Genomic DNA, 15,372 nt, shown 5'->3' with positions numbered 1-15,372 from the left:
AGTTCTTTCCGGTTGGAGGACTCGGTTGATTCTTGCTGGGACCAAAGACCTTGGGTCATAGAATCCCCCAGGTGAGCCCCCCACCCCCAGGGACTGGCGTCCGTCGTGAGGACTTTGGTGGGGTGAACATGCCATTCCTTCCCCTTGGTTAAGTTCTCCTCCCGCAGCCACCAAGTCAGGGATGCACGTGTAGTGTCTGTCAATCTCAGAGGACGATCGAGTGACCCTGGATGGGATCGTGCAGCTGCCAGAACCTCCCACTGAAGTTGTCGGGAGTGAAGTTGGGCCCATTGGACAGCGGGGATACATGAGGTCAGGGACCCCAACAGGGACATTGCAGAACGGAGAGATAGAGATGTGTGAGTCAGGGTGCGCTGTACAATCCTCTGGATTTTTGCTATTTTGTCCACTGGTAGAAAACAACGCTGTTGTCGAGAATCCAGAAGCATGCCTAGGAAAGACTGAAAAGTTGATGGCGTGAGTCTAGATTTTTTGAGATTCAAAAGCCACCCCAGACGACCCAGAGTTGACATAGTATTATGGAGACGGAGAGAACACTGTGCCGCCGTGTTACCCACAACCAGTAGGTCATCTAGATAGGGGATCACGAAAGTCTGTTGCTCACGAAGGTGAGCGGTGACTTCCGCCATTACCTTAGTGAAAATCCGAGGGGCGAGAGAAACACCGAAGGGCATGGCCGTGAACTGGAAATGGTGAACAGAGTTGTGCATAAAGAGTGCCACCCGGAAGTATTGCTGATAAAGTGCGTGAACCGGGACGTGGTAATATGCATCCTTGAGATCCAGAACCGCCATGTAGCAGTTGGGATAGAGCAACTTTATGGTGGTTAGGAGTGATTCCATTTTAAACCGTCGGTATGTAAGAAAGAGATTAAGTTTTCGTAAATTAATTATGGTCCGAAATGACCCATCAGGCTTTGGTACTAAGAAAAGAGGGGAGTAAAACCCCCGTCCCCTCTCATGTAACGGGACAGGCGTAAGAACCCTTTTTTCCACCAGAGTGAGAACCTCCGTCACCAGTGCATTATGTTGATCCTCCGACTTCCTAGTGGGTGTTAGACAATACCATTGTGGAGGTAGAGAAGTGAATTCTAGCCGGAGACCGTGAGAAATCAAATCAAGTATAAAGGAGCTGGACGTGATGGTTTTCCAAATGGGTGCAAAAAACCTAAGTCTGCCTCCCACCGGAACCCCCCCGTCATTGTTTAGGGAACTTCCTACGGGAGGAAGGGTTTCCAAACAGGGTCCCCTTGGACCCAGAGGCGGGGTTGTCCGATCTATCCCTGCGATCAGGTCGTGTGGGCTGGAAACGACGTTTGCGATACGGGAGCCTAGAATGAGGAGCAAATGCATTAGGGAACCCCTTTTTACTATCACCCGCCTTGGTGAGTATGTCATCCAGCTGTGGACCAAAGAGGAACTCACCCTCACATGGAAGTGCACATAGTCTCGATTTTGAGGATGTGTCCCCCTTCCATGATTTTAACCAGAGTGCTCTCCGGGCTGCATTAGAAGACCCTGCCGCTCGTGCCGCCAGGCGAACAGAGTCAGCAGAAGCATCTGCCAAGTAATTAGCTGCGTCTTTGAGTAAGGGTAGCGAGGAAACAATCTTATCCCTGGAGGTACCCGACTTAAGCTGCTTGTCTAGGGTATCTAGCCATACTGAAAGTGACCTGGCTGTACATGTTGCAGAAATTGCCGGTTTCAGTGCCCCAGCAGAGGCTTCCCAGGTTTTTCGCAGGAAGGCATCCGCTTTACGGTCTAGAGGGTCTCGTAGAAATCCCATATCCTCGAAAGGCAAGGCTGATTTTTTAGAGGATTTTGCTACTGCCACATCTACCTTTGGTACCTTGCACCATTGGGACAAGTCTGCATCATCAAAGGGGTATCTCCGTTTTGAGGAAGACGGGAGAAACCCACGATGATCCTGTTTCTGCCACTCCTTGCGAACAAGGGCTTTTAGAGCCTCATTCACAGGAAAGGATTTCCTTTTCTTCTGAGTGAGACCCGCAAACAGGGTATGATCAGCAGATTTGGTGATTTTCTCTTCTGCAATCCCCATGGTTGAGCGAACAGCCTTTACTAATGTGTCCATCCCATCCAATGAGAAACATGCCTTTCCAGCCTCATCAGAAGAGGATGAGGTAGAGGCCGAAGAAGCATCACTCTGGCTGTCAGCTGAGTCAGATGGGGGGGAATCACGCTGACGGTGAGACTTCTTAGATTTTTTAGAGCCGTGCAGGGACTGAAGAGAAGCCTGAATTTCAGTACGTATCAGTTCCCTGAGATCCGGAGGGGGGTTGGTAGAAGCTGAAGACTCCCCCCGAATAGCTTGGATACAGGACCTACAAAGCTTCTGTATATAGTCCTTGGGGAGGGGACAGGCACACAGTGGGCACTCCTTATTATTATTTTTAGCGGTGCTTTTCTTAGGGCCCTAGAACAGAACCGGAAGGGAACATCAGTATAGGTATCATCCATGAAGGTCACTCACCCATATCAGTAAAAGAACGGATACCGGCTTTGGAGGTGGGGATGACCGATTTGTCCGGTCCTTGGAGGATGCAGAGTCCTCGGTTCTCTTACGACCCGTGGAACTCCTGGTGTCACTCGAGTCCTTTCGTCCAGTATCTCTGGATGGAGAGGTGTCCCGGGCAGGGGAGTCGCGGGGACTTCCCATCTTTGTAGAAGTGGCCTTTTTCTGCCACTGAAGACCCAAATAGAAAGGAAGTCCGCTCTTAATTCTCACCACTCCTGCAGCTCTGTAACGCTAAGGCAATGAGTGCCGACGCAGCAAGTCCCGGACACGCCACCCCCCCGCGCGCGTACACGTTACAGCACGCACGTGGTGCAGGGGAAGCGCCAGACTCGCTGCACACAGCAACTCACCGGCCCTTGATTACTCCAGACACGTCATCAGGAGGAGTCCACGTCCCAGCCATCCGTTCTCCCGGAAGTGTCCTCACTTCCGGGTCCTGCCGGAAGTCGCGCGTGAGCTGCGTGGCAGTATCCGGACACGCCCCCCCCGGCACACGCTCCACTCCGAAGGAGCTGGAATCATGCAGCACAGGGAGAGCACCGGTCCACAACCAGCCTACTTACCGGCGCGATCCTGCAGGCGCCATTTCCCCGGAGGATCAGCCAAGCTGAGGGAAAGAGGACGGGATGCACCGGAGGATGGAGTCCACGAGGGGAGCTCCACCGACCGTGCTTCTGGAATCCTGAGCTCCGCCGTTCTCTCAGACACCGCACGGACTCCTGGACCCAGGTATGGTAGGTTCCGATCCTTCCAGGACAGGAAACCAACTGATGAGGGAGGGGGACCGCCCCTTTTTATCCGTAGGTTTCCTGTCCTGAAGGGGGCGGATCCCTCTCTCGTGGGTGCTGTCGTGGCGAAAGGAAAATGTGGAGTGTTTGTAAAGAAATGTGACAATTCCTACAATTTCTATCAGATATTTTTGTTCAAACCTTCAAATTAAACGTTACAATCTGCACTTGAATTCTGTTGTAGAGGTTTCATTTCAAATCCAATGTGGTGGCATGCAGAGCCCAACTCGTGAAAATTGTGTCACTGTCCAAATATTTCTGGACCTAACTGTAGGTTCAACATGGTCATCGCACCCATCTTTGAATTCTTTGAGAGATGTAGCTTCCAATTTGGGGTCAATTGTAATGTGTTTCTACAATTTTCACACCTTGGGGGCTCCGCTCATGTGACATAGCAATCTGTTCCAAGAGAATTTACTCTTCAAAAATTATTCTTCCTTCCTAAAACATCTCCTCTGCCCACAGAGTAGTTTCCAACAGCATTTGGGGTATCGGTGATGTAACAGTCCTGATTTGCAGTGTGGCCCTGCACTGGGACCCTCTGTTAGGTTCATCCCAATGCAGTCAGATGTTATTCTCTGCCCTTTGATGGGCCATTCCCGCAGCAGGCTATTCGCCGGCTATGGGAGTGGCAAACACGCGCTGCTTCCGGGCTTTTGCTCTCTTTTATCTGGGGAAGTTCATGCCCGGAGCGGCGCCAGTCGCATTCTCTGGCTAAGTTGCAGTAAGCGTCTGTCTCCTGGTTAGTGACTGGTCTTGGTACTCGATCCTGGACTGACCCCTGACTTCCCTCTGTCTACTCCCCTCTGACTCCTCCATTCTCGTCTGGCTCCTGACCCCGGCTTTCTCTCCTAACTACTCTGCCCTTTGTGTTTATAGTTACTCTCCTGGTACCTGACCTCCGGCTTGTTTGACGACCTCTCTCGTCTGCTCCCTGTGTCTTTTCGTGCACTCTCAGTTCTGACCCCGGGTTGGCTGACTTTCCTCAGTCTCTAGATATCCCCATTGCCACTTAGTGTACTGACTGATTACTGCATCTTTCACTCCTCTGTGAGAGGAAGGTTATACCTGTACTCCGTAAAAATTGCACAACAAACTAAGGTTCATTTTATAATTTTATGCTTGTAAACATGAAAAATTTGAAGCAAAAGCAATATTTCAGTAAAAAAGGAATTATTTTTTTCCTTACAATTTGCATTACTTCCTGTTAAGCACCTAAAGGGTTAACAATCTTTTGGAATGTGGTTTTGAATATGCTGAGGGCTGTCACATTTAACATGGGCTATTGTTTGTGGGTTTTCTGACATATACTGTAGAGCCCCTCAAAGTCACTTCAAAAGTGAAGTGGTCTCTGAATTTACAGCTTTTGTAAATTTAATAAATTAATAATTTCTACTAAACATTTTTTGTGACTTCTATAAGAAGTTTTCAAAATCTGATTTCCATATCAAACATTTCACACATGTAAAACATCAAACCCGCTTGATCCTTTTGTGACTTCTCTGTTTATTACTAATGCCAAACTTAGAAGTAAAAAAAAATCCCACTTTCAAACATTAAAAATGCTTTTCCCCTGTGTGAATTCTTTGATGTTTAACAAAGTAAGATTTATCTCTATATCTTTTCCCACAATTTGTACATGAATACGGTTTCTCTCCTATGTGAATTCTCTTATGTTTAATAAAATATGATTGATCTGTAAAACTTTTCCCACATTCTGCGCACAAATATGGTTTTTCTCCTGTATGAATTCTTGTATGTTTAACAAAATCTGACTGATATGTAAAACATTTCCCACATTCTGAGCATGAATATGGTTTCTCCCCTGTGTGAATTTTTTTATGTCTAGCAAGACTTGATTGATGAGAAAAGCATTTCTTACATACTAAACAGAAGTACGGCTTCTCCCCTGTATGCCTTCTCTGATGTTTAACAAAACCTGACTGATGTCTAAAACATTTTTGACATTTTGCACATGAATACGGCTTCTCTCCTGTGTGAATTTTCTGATGTTCAACAAAACTTGATTGATGAGTAAAAGATTTTCCACATTCTGAACAGGAATACGGCTTCTCTCCTGTGTGGATTCTCTGATGCCGAATGCAGTCTGATTCATGTGTAAAACATTTCCCACATTCTGAACAGGAATATTTTTTTTCCCCTGTGTGACATTGCACATGTCTAACAAGACTTGATTTACGTCCAAAGCACTTTCCACAATCTGTACATGAAAATGGTTTCTCCTTCATGTGACTTTTATCATGACCAACATTACTTGATTTATCTGTGAGGAACTTGTCACATAAAAACAGGTTCTCTCTTGTGTGAATATTTTGGTGACTTATAAGATCTATTTTCCAGGTAAAGTATTTTCCACATTCTGAACATGAAAATGGCTTCTGACCTGTATGAGTTTTTTGATGTTTAACAAAATGGGGTTTCTGTCTAAAACACTTCCCACATTCTGAACATGAATATGGCTTCTCTCCTGTGTGAAACCTCACATGTACAACAAGACTTGATCTATCTGTAAAGCTTTTCCCACATTCTGAACAGGAGTACGGCTTCTCCCCTGTGTGAATTCTTCTGTGTGTATGAAGACTTGAGCTTCTTGTAAAATACTTTCCACATTCACTACATTGAAACTTTTTGCTCCCTTTATGATCTGTACTTTTAACAACCGGAGACTGGTCAGGAGTAGGAACCATGTGATTAGTGGAATTATGTATTAAATTTGTTCTATGAAGTTCTGAATATGTATTAAGTGTAATGAGGTTTTCTTCTGACGACTGCTGCTTGACATCTTCATCTTCTACTTTATAATTGAGCAATAAAATGAAGTCTCCCTTGGTATTTGTCACGTCATTTGCTGTTGAGAATAAAAATGGAATTTAACATTAGAGATAACATATCTATAAAACAGAGCAAAACACAGTATTTATTGCAGTTTTTTTTTTTTCTTCTAACGTTAAAAGAAGAAGTGGATCCTCCAGTTATTCCTTTGAAAATCAATAACATCTAAAGGCCCATTTACACGCAACGACATCGCTAACGAGATTGGGGTCACGGAATTCGTGAAGCACATCCGGCCTCGTTATCAACGTCGTTGCGTGTGATACGTACAAACGACCGCTAACGATCAAAAATACTCACCTAATCGCTGATCGTTGACACATCGTTCATTTTCATAATATCGTTGCTCGTGCTGGACGCAGGTTGTTCGTCGTTCCTGAGACAGCACACATCGCTACATGTGACACCCCAGGAACGACGAACAACACCGTACCTGCGTCCTCCGGCAACTAGGTGGGCGTGTCTTTCCTTTGGCTGCTCTCCGCCCCTCCACTTCTATTGGCTGCCTGCCGTGTGACGTCGCTGTGATGCCGCATTAACCGCCCCCTTAGAAAAGAGGCAGTTCGCTGGCCACAGCGACGTCGCTAGGCAGGTAAGTATGTGTGACGGGGACTAACGATATTGTGCGCCACTGGCAGCGATTTGCCCGTGACGCACAAACGACGGGGGCGATGTTGCTGTGTGTAAATGGGAATTAAGGCTTTAAATGGTAACTGTGCTTTCAAGCAACTTTTCAGAATAAAGGCCCCGTTACAAGCAACGACATCGCTGGGGTCACGGAATTCGTGACGCACATCCGGCGTCATAAGTGACGTCGTTGCATGTGACACCTACGTGCGACCACTAACGAACCGAAAAAAGGGGAAAATCGTTGATTGTTGACATGTCGTTCCTTTCCAAAAAATCGTTGATCTTTTAGGACACAGGTTGTTCGTCATTCCTGAGGCAGCACACATCGCAACGTGTGACACCCCGGGAACGACGAACAACAGCGTTCCTTCGTCCTCCGGCAACGTGGTGGGAGTGATGTTAATGCGGCTGCTCTCCGCTTCTATTGCTGGCCTGCTGTGTGACGTCGCTGTGACGCCGCACGAACCTCCCCTTAAACAATAGTTTGTTCGGCGGCCACAGCGACGTCGTTAGGAAGGTAAGTGCGTGTGACGCGTACTAGCAATATTGTTCGCCACGGGCGTTTTGCCCGTAACGCACTCACGATGGGGACGGGTGCGATCGCGTAAACCGAGTGTAAACCGGCCTTAAGTTGTCCTGTGTCCGAACATGAAGAATAACATCATTTTTGGCCATTATCCTCAGATCTATTAAAACATGTTTGAAAATGTTTTTTCCTAAAAGTAAAAATCTTTAAAGCCCCAAATTAAATAAAAATTACAGTTTTTAATAGAATATTAACCCATTTACCACCTGGAGATTTTTTGTTTCTCATTTTTCCTCCTCTTCATTGAAGAGCCATAACGTTTTTATTTCTCAATCTATAGAGCGGTATGAGGGCTTGTTTTTTGTGGGACAACTTGTACTTTTGAATTAAACTATTCATTTTAGCATACAGTGTACTGGAAAACAGCAAAAAATCCAAATGCAGTGAAATCGAAAAAAAAAAAAAAATCCAATTCCATAATTGTTTTTCCATTTTTTTTTTATTTAGAATGTTCAATATGTAGTGAAACTGAACTGGCGGTATGATTCCACAGGTCAGTATCAGTTCGTAGATACCAAACATGGATAGATTTGTTGTTTGTTTTTTTTTAATTTAATTGGTGGGAACAAAAATTTGAAATTTATAAAGAAAGAAAAGGCTATTTTTCGAGAACCATCGCGCCGTCATTTTTCGGTATCTGAGGCCATGTGACAGCTTATTTTTTGCGCCCTGAGCTGGTGTTTTCTTAATTTATTCTTACCATTTCTGTGTACCATGGTGATATCTTAAATCCTGGTCAATACATACAATGTAAGACTCAATGCTTTACTTTCCTGCAGCTCTAAAAAATAAAACCTCTGTACTTACATTCTAAGCGTATTACATACCTGCGGTATCATCTACTGGAATTTCCTCCTTCCCATCACTCATATACGATTTACTGCCCATCATCCTCTTGTCTTCTATTTCATCCTCCACTTTAATATTTGTCAGATCTTCCGCCTGATATACCATATGTAACATTCAGTATAATAAAGGAGACAGGTGAAAAAAATCAAATGACTTGAGATAAGAAATCAACTACCTACCACACTATATACAGATCGAGTCCAGGGCTCAGCGCAATCTACCTGATGAGTCTCCGGGACATTGTGATTCTCCTCTGGACAGTCCTGGGCATACAGAGGACAGAGACATCTCTCAGGACTTCTCCTGGATCCATCTGTGAGACAACAACAATACTTGCTGAACATATCTACAGATATATCATACACCTTTATTAACACCATTAATCCTACGCTTCAGTGTTGTGGTACTGATCTCCTGCACTAAGGTTCCAGGGCAGAAGTGGTCTATAGTCTAATCATTAGAGAAATTCGATGGACATAAAGGGGTAGATTGGCACTGGATACCATATGGATAAAGCTTTTCCTAGATTCTGAACGAGAGTATGGCTCCTCCTGAGGGTAAATTCTTCCATTCATATAAAAAAAACCCTAATTCTTGTCAAGTGTTCTTCACATTGAAACCTTTTGTATCTTTTACTAGTATGTGTGATAATCTTAAAATAAGCAGACGGTTCCTCACGATTAGGGGAATTATATAGTAGATTTGTTCTGTGAAGAACTACATTAGCAGTAATGATCATTTTTTTCTGAAGAATGTTGCATGAGGTCTTCATCTTTTACTTTATAACTTAGCAATAACATTTTTGTTTTCCTCAGGATATTTTGCTATGACTAAAAATTAATTTTTTTGGAATTTTTTTCAAATCAAAGTAATTGCTCATAAGTGGCATACATGAAGTTGAGCAAATATTCTTTATAAAGAGAAAATGAACGGGCATGGAGTCATCATCAGGTCATCATCAGATACCATTCTAAGTAAAGTCCCCTGTGCAATCAACACTCCTTCTCAGTAGTGCGAGTGCAATTTACACAGGACAATGCGGCTGAGAACAATGAACGGTCGTTAAGCACAAAAGGTTATTTCACTCGACAAATGCTGCTCATTCATCGAGTGATCAGCAGCCGGATTACACTGCAAGATTACTAAGTAAGCTTGATCATGATAATCAGTCAGTGTAAATGGACCCTTAGAGGTACAGGTACCTATACAGGTAGAGCTGGGCCCCAGGGCGGATAGGGGTGGTAGTAGTAGTAGTGGGCGATGACGGGTGAAGGCGAATAACCGAGCGACACAGGGATGCAGTCTCAAGGATTTTACTCATTTTATCAGGTTCCAAGGTTACACGACATGCCAGTTCCTGCCTTTGGAGTCTTGGGGTTTCACTGTGATGGGCTCCAGTCGATCCTGGGTAGTTCAGAGGTCAAATCCGGTGCACCTTTCTTATGTGTACCTTCCCTGGTCGTCTTCCTGCGCTTGCTTCTCCCTCCTGCTTTGCGCTCTCACACACAGAGCCCTGAGATGGTGCCCGTTGACCCTTTCAGGTGGCGTGAAGCTCTATCCCTTGGTCCTTTTGGGTCACCTTCCAGCGAATTTGTGTGTGAATGTAGCCTCGGTGCTTGCAAATACCCCAAAACAGCTGTCTGTGGATGGATACCATGTTTGGCATAGGTGGTCTCCTTGACTGGAGACTGCCCTTCCCGTGGTTGTTTCTTCCCGGTGAAAGACCTGGCTAGCCGTTGAGAAACATGTGATGGTGTCTCCGCGGCATTCTTGTTTTGCATATTTTCCCAGGGGGCCTTGTTCTAGTGTCACTGCGTTGAGAAACACGTGGTGGTGTCTCCGCGGTGTTGGATGTTGATCTCCCCAAGGTCAACCATCCTTAGCTATGTATGTGGAACAAGGCCATGGGAGGATGTTGCACTTCCTGTGGTCTCTAGGACCCCTTCTGTCTTACGCCCAGGCCGAGCTACACCAGCTCCAGACCATGGGTCTTTCCTCCTTCACTACTCCTTCTCGACCTTCCTGTCTCTCTCCACACTCCACTACTCTGTGTTCCCACTCCTAAGACTCCATCCCCCCGGTCTGGCTTCGGGTACAATCCACCCTTGCCATTGCCATGAGGCCATTTATAAAATTATTCTTCTTTCTACTGTACATTGGCTTCAACTGATTAGAAATTTTAGTAATTTGCTGAGGCCGGTGAATTAAAAAAATTCAATTTTTCTTTTTCAGAATCACCTAAAATGGTCACCAGCATTTTATAGAACAGAAGACTTTTGTTACACCAGGGAATGGTTGATGTGCGGTACAACACCGAGGGGAAACCAGGGAAGATGTCAAGGAAGCCCTGGCGACAGGGAGAGGGGTGACTGTGACGACACAGCGTTTGGCCTCTTGTATGAAGGGGAAATGTTCTTAATTAGGCCACACGTATGTGTCCTATTGTCTGTTAAAGCAAGAGAAGATAACCATTGTCTCTTCCAGGACTGATCGGAGCCTAATTGTCTATAAATGTGGATTACTTTAGCCACTCTGACTGTAGGGTTCAGAGGAAAATTATGCAGTCGGATTAAACTTACGACCAATAAGAGAGCAGCCATCTCCCCTAATCATGTAAAAGAACTGAGGGTATAAAAGGGCCTTGCTTCTTTCACTAGGGTTAGAATTTACATGCCCCCAGCCAGGGAACTTCAGCTCCAACTGGGGAATCACAGAACTGCACCCAGTGAAAGTTTCTACATCATCTCAGTTGAGGAGCTTTGGTTTCGACTGATGAAACACAGAACTGCTTCCTCAGCTTGCCGTTATCTCTTCTCAGTGGGTGCCTACCAAAAGCGGGGTGCTGCTGGACTGGGATAGTTGGCCCTCAAAGCCCAGAAGTCACGAAGACTCAAATTCCTGATGGGGCAGGGGTAAGGTGAGACTCTGTTCCTTGTATCACCTTGTGTTCTTACTGGGAATGTACAATATGTTTTTGCTGTTGGTGACCCAATAAAGTCTTACCAATGTGTGATTCCCTCACCCTGTGTTGTCTTAGTAGTGTTTTGCCTATGGGGGAGGAGTGCGAGCATTCAGTGAGATGAGCCCTGATTTGTGCGGTCTTTCTAAAGACTGCCAGGCCAGTAGATAAGAGCACCCACTGACCCTCATGTCTCCACAATTGGTGGCAGCAGTGGGACACGGAAGCTGCATGGCACAGGTGTTCGTAGACACCATCCAAGGGCTCCACAATCAGGGAGACATATAAGCATACCTAGCAGGTCATAGGTGAGACATACAGGTTTCAGACACCACCATGTCCATTCCCACCAGCTCGGCCTTGGGAAGAGAACTGGATTGGTCATACAGCCTGAGCAGTAAACAGCTACTACAGGAGCTTTGCCAGTGTCAACAGATTGAATACAGGGCCACGGACAACCGGTCAGGTTTAATCCAGGAATTGGTCTGTTGGGATGCCCAGAATGCCGTACAGGATGACGAAAACCCTGATGAGGATGACACAGAGAAAGTAAACTATGTGCCAGATCAAGGATCCTATGGTAGCCTGCAATCAACAACCCAGTCCCAAACAACCCAAATCCACGGGTTGTTGGCTGCAATTGGGCCTGAAATCTCAAGTGAGGAGAGGACTTGTGTTCTGCAGTCAGTTATGGGTATTTTCAGTTAGTCTACTACCAGCTAATTGACCAGGACTGTCTGACTACCCAGCAAGAGCACCACCAGGACACAGGCTTACAAACAGAGCCTGTGACTTTCTTAATCCATGGTGCTGTTATACGTGTGGGCGCCTTAAACATATGGACAAAGATTGCCAACAAAGCTGGGGCCCCATGTCTGGAGCCCGTCTGCCAACCCAGCAGGTCAAAGTCGGCCAAGATGAATCATCAGGATCTGAGGGATGCTACCCCTGGGATACTCCAGCAGCAGAAGAGATAATCTACCTGGTCGATCACCCTACCCCAGCCAACTTCCATCGCCGAATTCCTGAAGGCTGCCTGAAGGTCCATCCAGCCAACATCTGCCTAGACAAGCCATCTGGGTTTGAGGATACACCAGCCATGGAGGAAGAGATCTACCAGGTCGCACACCCTCTCCCAGTTAACCTCCATTGCTCCATCCAGCTCGTCAAGGTCAGTGACATGCAGTCCCAAAGAATTCGAGGCAGTGAGTTTTCCATCACCCTGGTAAGCGAAGATATTGTTCTCCCTGAAGAATCTTTACCAGACAACCAAGTGCCACTTCCTCAGCTGGTGGATAGGACTCAGAAATCCCTTTGGAAAATACGGCAAAGCTGCAGAAGAGCAGACTCCAATGTTCTCAGCCCTCATTCTGCTAACAACACTGCCCAATCTGCAGAACAGCATCCCCCACGTCTGTCGTGTTCTGGGCTGGTCACACATGGAGGATATTTATAATGTTGGACTAATTTTATGAGCCGCACAGATCAGTCACCCCATATATAAGGTCTGATCACACATGGAAATCTGTGCAGCTTCACCAACACCAGACACACAAGTGTCTCCTACCAGGAGAATGGAACCCCATGTATAAAACTCACACATAAAAGAGAAAAGGATGAGATGGTGGAGCTCCTACATCACGACACTGAGCCCAAGCGTGCAAACCAGACATGGTGGGAATAAAGCCAATCGCAGCAGCAACAGGACCCAAATTACCAAAATTATAAACATTTCTCTCCTCTCACCTTGTAATATAAAAGGCCGGAGCTCCTCCATCATCACCTCCTCGTACCGCTCCTTGTGTCCTTCCAGATACTCCCACTCTTCCATGGAGAGAAAGACAGCGACGTCCTGACACCTTATAGGAACCTGGCAACAACGACACCGACATCACCCAGAATCCTCCAGTGCTTCCTGTATAATGTCCCAGCAGTCACCTCTCCCCTCATCACCCAGAATCCTCCAGTGCCTCCTGTATAATGTCCCAGCAGTCACCTCTCCCCTCATCACCCAGAATCCTCCAGTGCTTCCTGTATAATGTCCCAGCAGTCACCTCTCCCCTCATCACCCAGAATCCTCCAGTGCTTCCTGTATAATGTCCCAGCAGTCACCTCTCCCCTCATCGCCCAGAATCCTCCAGTGCTTCCTGTATAATGTCCCAGCAGTCACCTCTCCCCTCATCACCCAGAATCCTCCAGTGCTTCCTGTATAATGTCCCAGCAGTCAGCTCTCCCCTCATCACCCAGAATCCTCCAGTGCTTCCTATAAAATGTCCCAGCAGTCACCTCTCCCCTCATCACCCAGAATCTTCCAGTGCTTCCTGTATAATGTCCCAGCAGTCACCTCTCCCCCCATCACCCAGAATCCTCCAGTGCCTCCTGTATAATGTCCCAGCAGTCAATTCTCAAATCATGACCCAGAATCCTCCAGTGCTTCCTGTATAATATCCCAGCAGTCACCTCTCCCCTCATCACCCAGAATCCTCCAGTGCTTCCTGTATAATATCCCAGCAGTCACCTCTCCGGTCATCACCCAGAATCCTCCAGTGCTTCCTGTATAATGTCCCAGCAGTCACCTTTCCCATCACCCAGAATCCTACAGTGCTTCCTGTATAATGTCCAATCAGTCACCTCTCCGGTCATTACCCAGAATCCTCCAGTGCTTCCTGTATAATGTCCCAGCAGTCACCTCTCTCTTCATCACCCAGAATCCTCCAGTGCTTCCTGTATAATGTCCCAGCAGTCACCTCTCCGGTCATCACCCAGAATCCTCCAGTGCTTCCTGTATAATGTCCCAGCAGTCACCTCTCCCCTCATCACCCAGAATCCTCCTGTGCTTCCTGTATAATGTCCCAGCAGTCACCTCTCCGCTCATCACCCAGAATCCTCCAGTGCTTCCTGTATAATGTCCCAGCAGTCACCTCTCCGCTCATCACCCAGAATCCTCCAGTGCTTCCTGTATAATGTCCCAGCAGTCACCTTTCCCATCACCCAGAATCCTACAGTGCTTCCTGTATAATGTCCAATCAGTCACCTCTCCGGTCATTACCCAGAATCCTCCAGTGCTTCCTGTATAATGTCCCAGCAGTCACCTCTCTCTTCATCACCCAGAATCCTCCAGGGCTTCCTGTATAATGTCCCAGCAGTCACCTCTTCCCTCATCACCCAGAATCCTCCAGTGCCTCCTGTATAATGTCCCAGCAGTCACCTCTCCAATCATCACCCAGAATCCTCCAGTGCTTCCTGTATAATGTCCCAGCAGTCACCTCTCCGGTCATTACCCAGAATCCTCCAGTGCTTCCTGTATAATGTCCCAGCAGTCACCTCTCCCCTCATCACCCAGAATCCTCCAGTGCTTCCTGTATAATGTCCCAGCAGTCACCTCTCTCCTCATCACCCAGAATCCTCCAGTGCTTCCTGTATAATGTCCCAGCAGTCACCTCTCCGGTCATCACCCAGAATCCTCCAGTGCTTCCTGTATAATGTCCCAGCAGTCATCTCTCCCCTCATCACCCAGAATCCTCCAGTGCTTCCTGTATAATGTCCCAGCAGTCACCTCTCCCCTCATCACCCAGAATCCTCCAGTGCTTCCTGTATAATGTCCCAGCAGTCACCTCTCCCCTCATCACCCAGAATCCTCCAGTTCCTCCTGTATAATGTCCCAGCAGTCACCTCTCCGGTCAGCAGCTCAATCATGTTGTTGCTGAGCTCTAGGATCTTCTTCTTGCTCCTCTCATGTATCGGGGGAGGGGCTGTGATGGGGTCCGGGCTCAGGCTCCGCCCTCCTGACTCCTGGAGATGGATGATGGGAGTCACACAGTCCCCCGGTGTCTTCCTCACTATTGTGTAATCCTGTGAATGGAGAGAGACACTTTAGAGAGAAGAATTTCTTTCCCGACTCCAGATCTGACAATCAGTATAAATCCCGGGATCAATAATAGTCTCCAGTAATTTGGGGCTGTAACTTGGAATATTATTACACTCAGGAGAGACATCCAGGCCCTCTTCAACTGATATAGGGAGTTCACTATGACAACTTGTCCTGGCAGAGGGCTCAACAGTCTTTCCCTCTTACAGTAGAGAATCATTTGCTTACTTTCCTGGATTTCCTCTTCCTAATGTCATAAAACACAATAATCCTGATAGAA

General features: G+C 46.7%; 1 protein-coding gene and 1 long non-coding RNA gene across 2 annotated transcripts in view; both read right to left on the bottom strand.

The window, feature by feature from the left end:
• The window catches only part of LOC142258025 (uncharacterized), a 66,719-nt gene extending 53,635 nt beyond the window's left edge, over positions 1-13,084 (bottom strand). The window contains exons 1-4 of the mRNA XM_075330449.1: positions 12,971-13,084; positions 8,445-8,578; positions 8,244-8,358; positions 4,995-6,216 (exon numbers count right to left, since the gene is read on the bottom strand). Of these exons, the coding sequence (XP_075186564.1) occupies positions 4,995-6,216; positions 8,244-8,358; positions 8,445-8,578; positions 12,971-13,055 (1,556 nt within the window). The 5' untranslated portion in view covers positions 13,056-13,084. The remainder of the gene's footprint in view (positions 1-4,994; positions 6,217-8,243; positions 8,359-8,444; positions 8,579-12,970) is intronic.
• A 1,818-nt stretch (positions 13,085-14,902) lies between these two features.
• LOC142258034 (uncharacterized) overlaps positions 14,903-15,372 on the bottom strand; it is a 50,547-nt gene continuing 50,077 nt past the window's right edge. Inside the window, exon 3 of the long non-coding RNA XR_012727702.1 lies at positions 14,903-15,076. This is a non-coding gene — a long non-coding RNA (uncharacterized LOC142258034). The remainder of the gene's footprint in view (positions 15,077-15,372) is intronic.

This window comes from Anomaloglossus baeobatrachus, chromosome 1 (genome assembly GCF_048569485.1).
Source record: "Anomaloglossus baeobatrachus isolate aAnoBae1 chromosome 1, aAnoBae1.hap1, whole genome shotgun sequence".
In the NCBI taxonomy this organism is placed as follows: Eukaryota; Metazoa; Chordata; class Amphibia; order Anura; family Aromobatidae; genus Anomaloglossus; species Anomaloglossus baeobatrachus.
The sequence above is the reverse complement of the archived record's forward strand: the minus strand, read 5'-3'. Positions and strand labels throughout refer to the sequence as shown.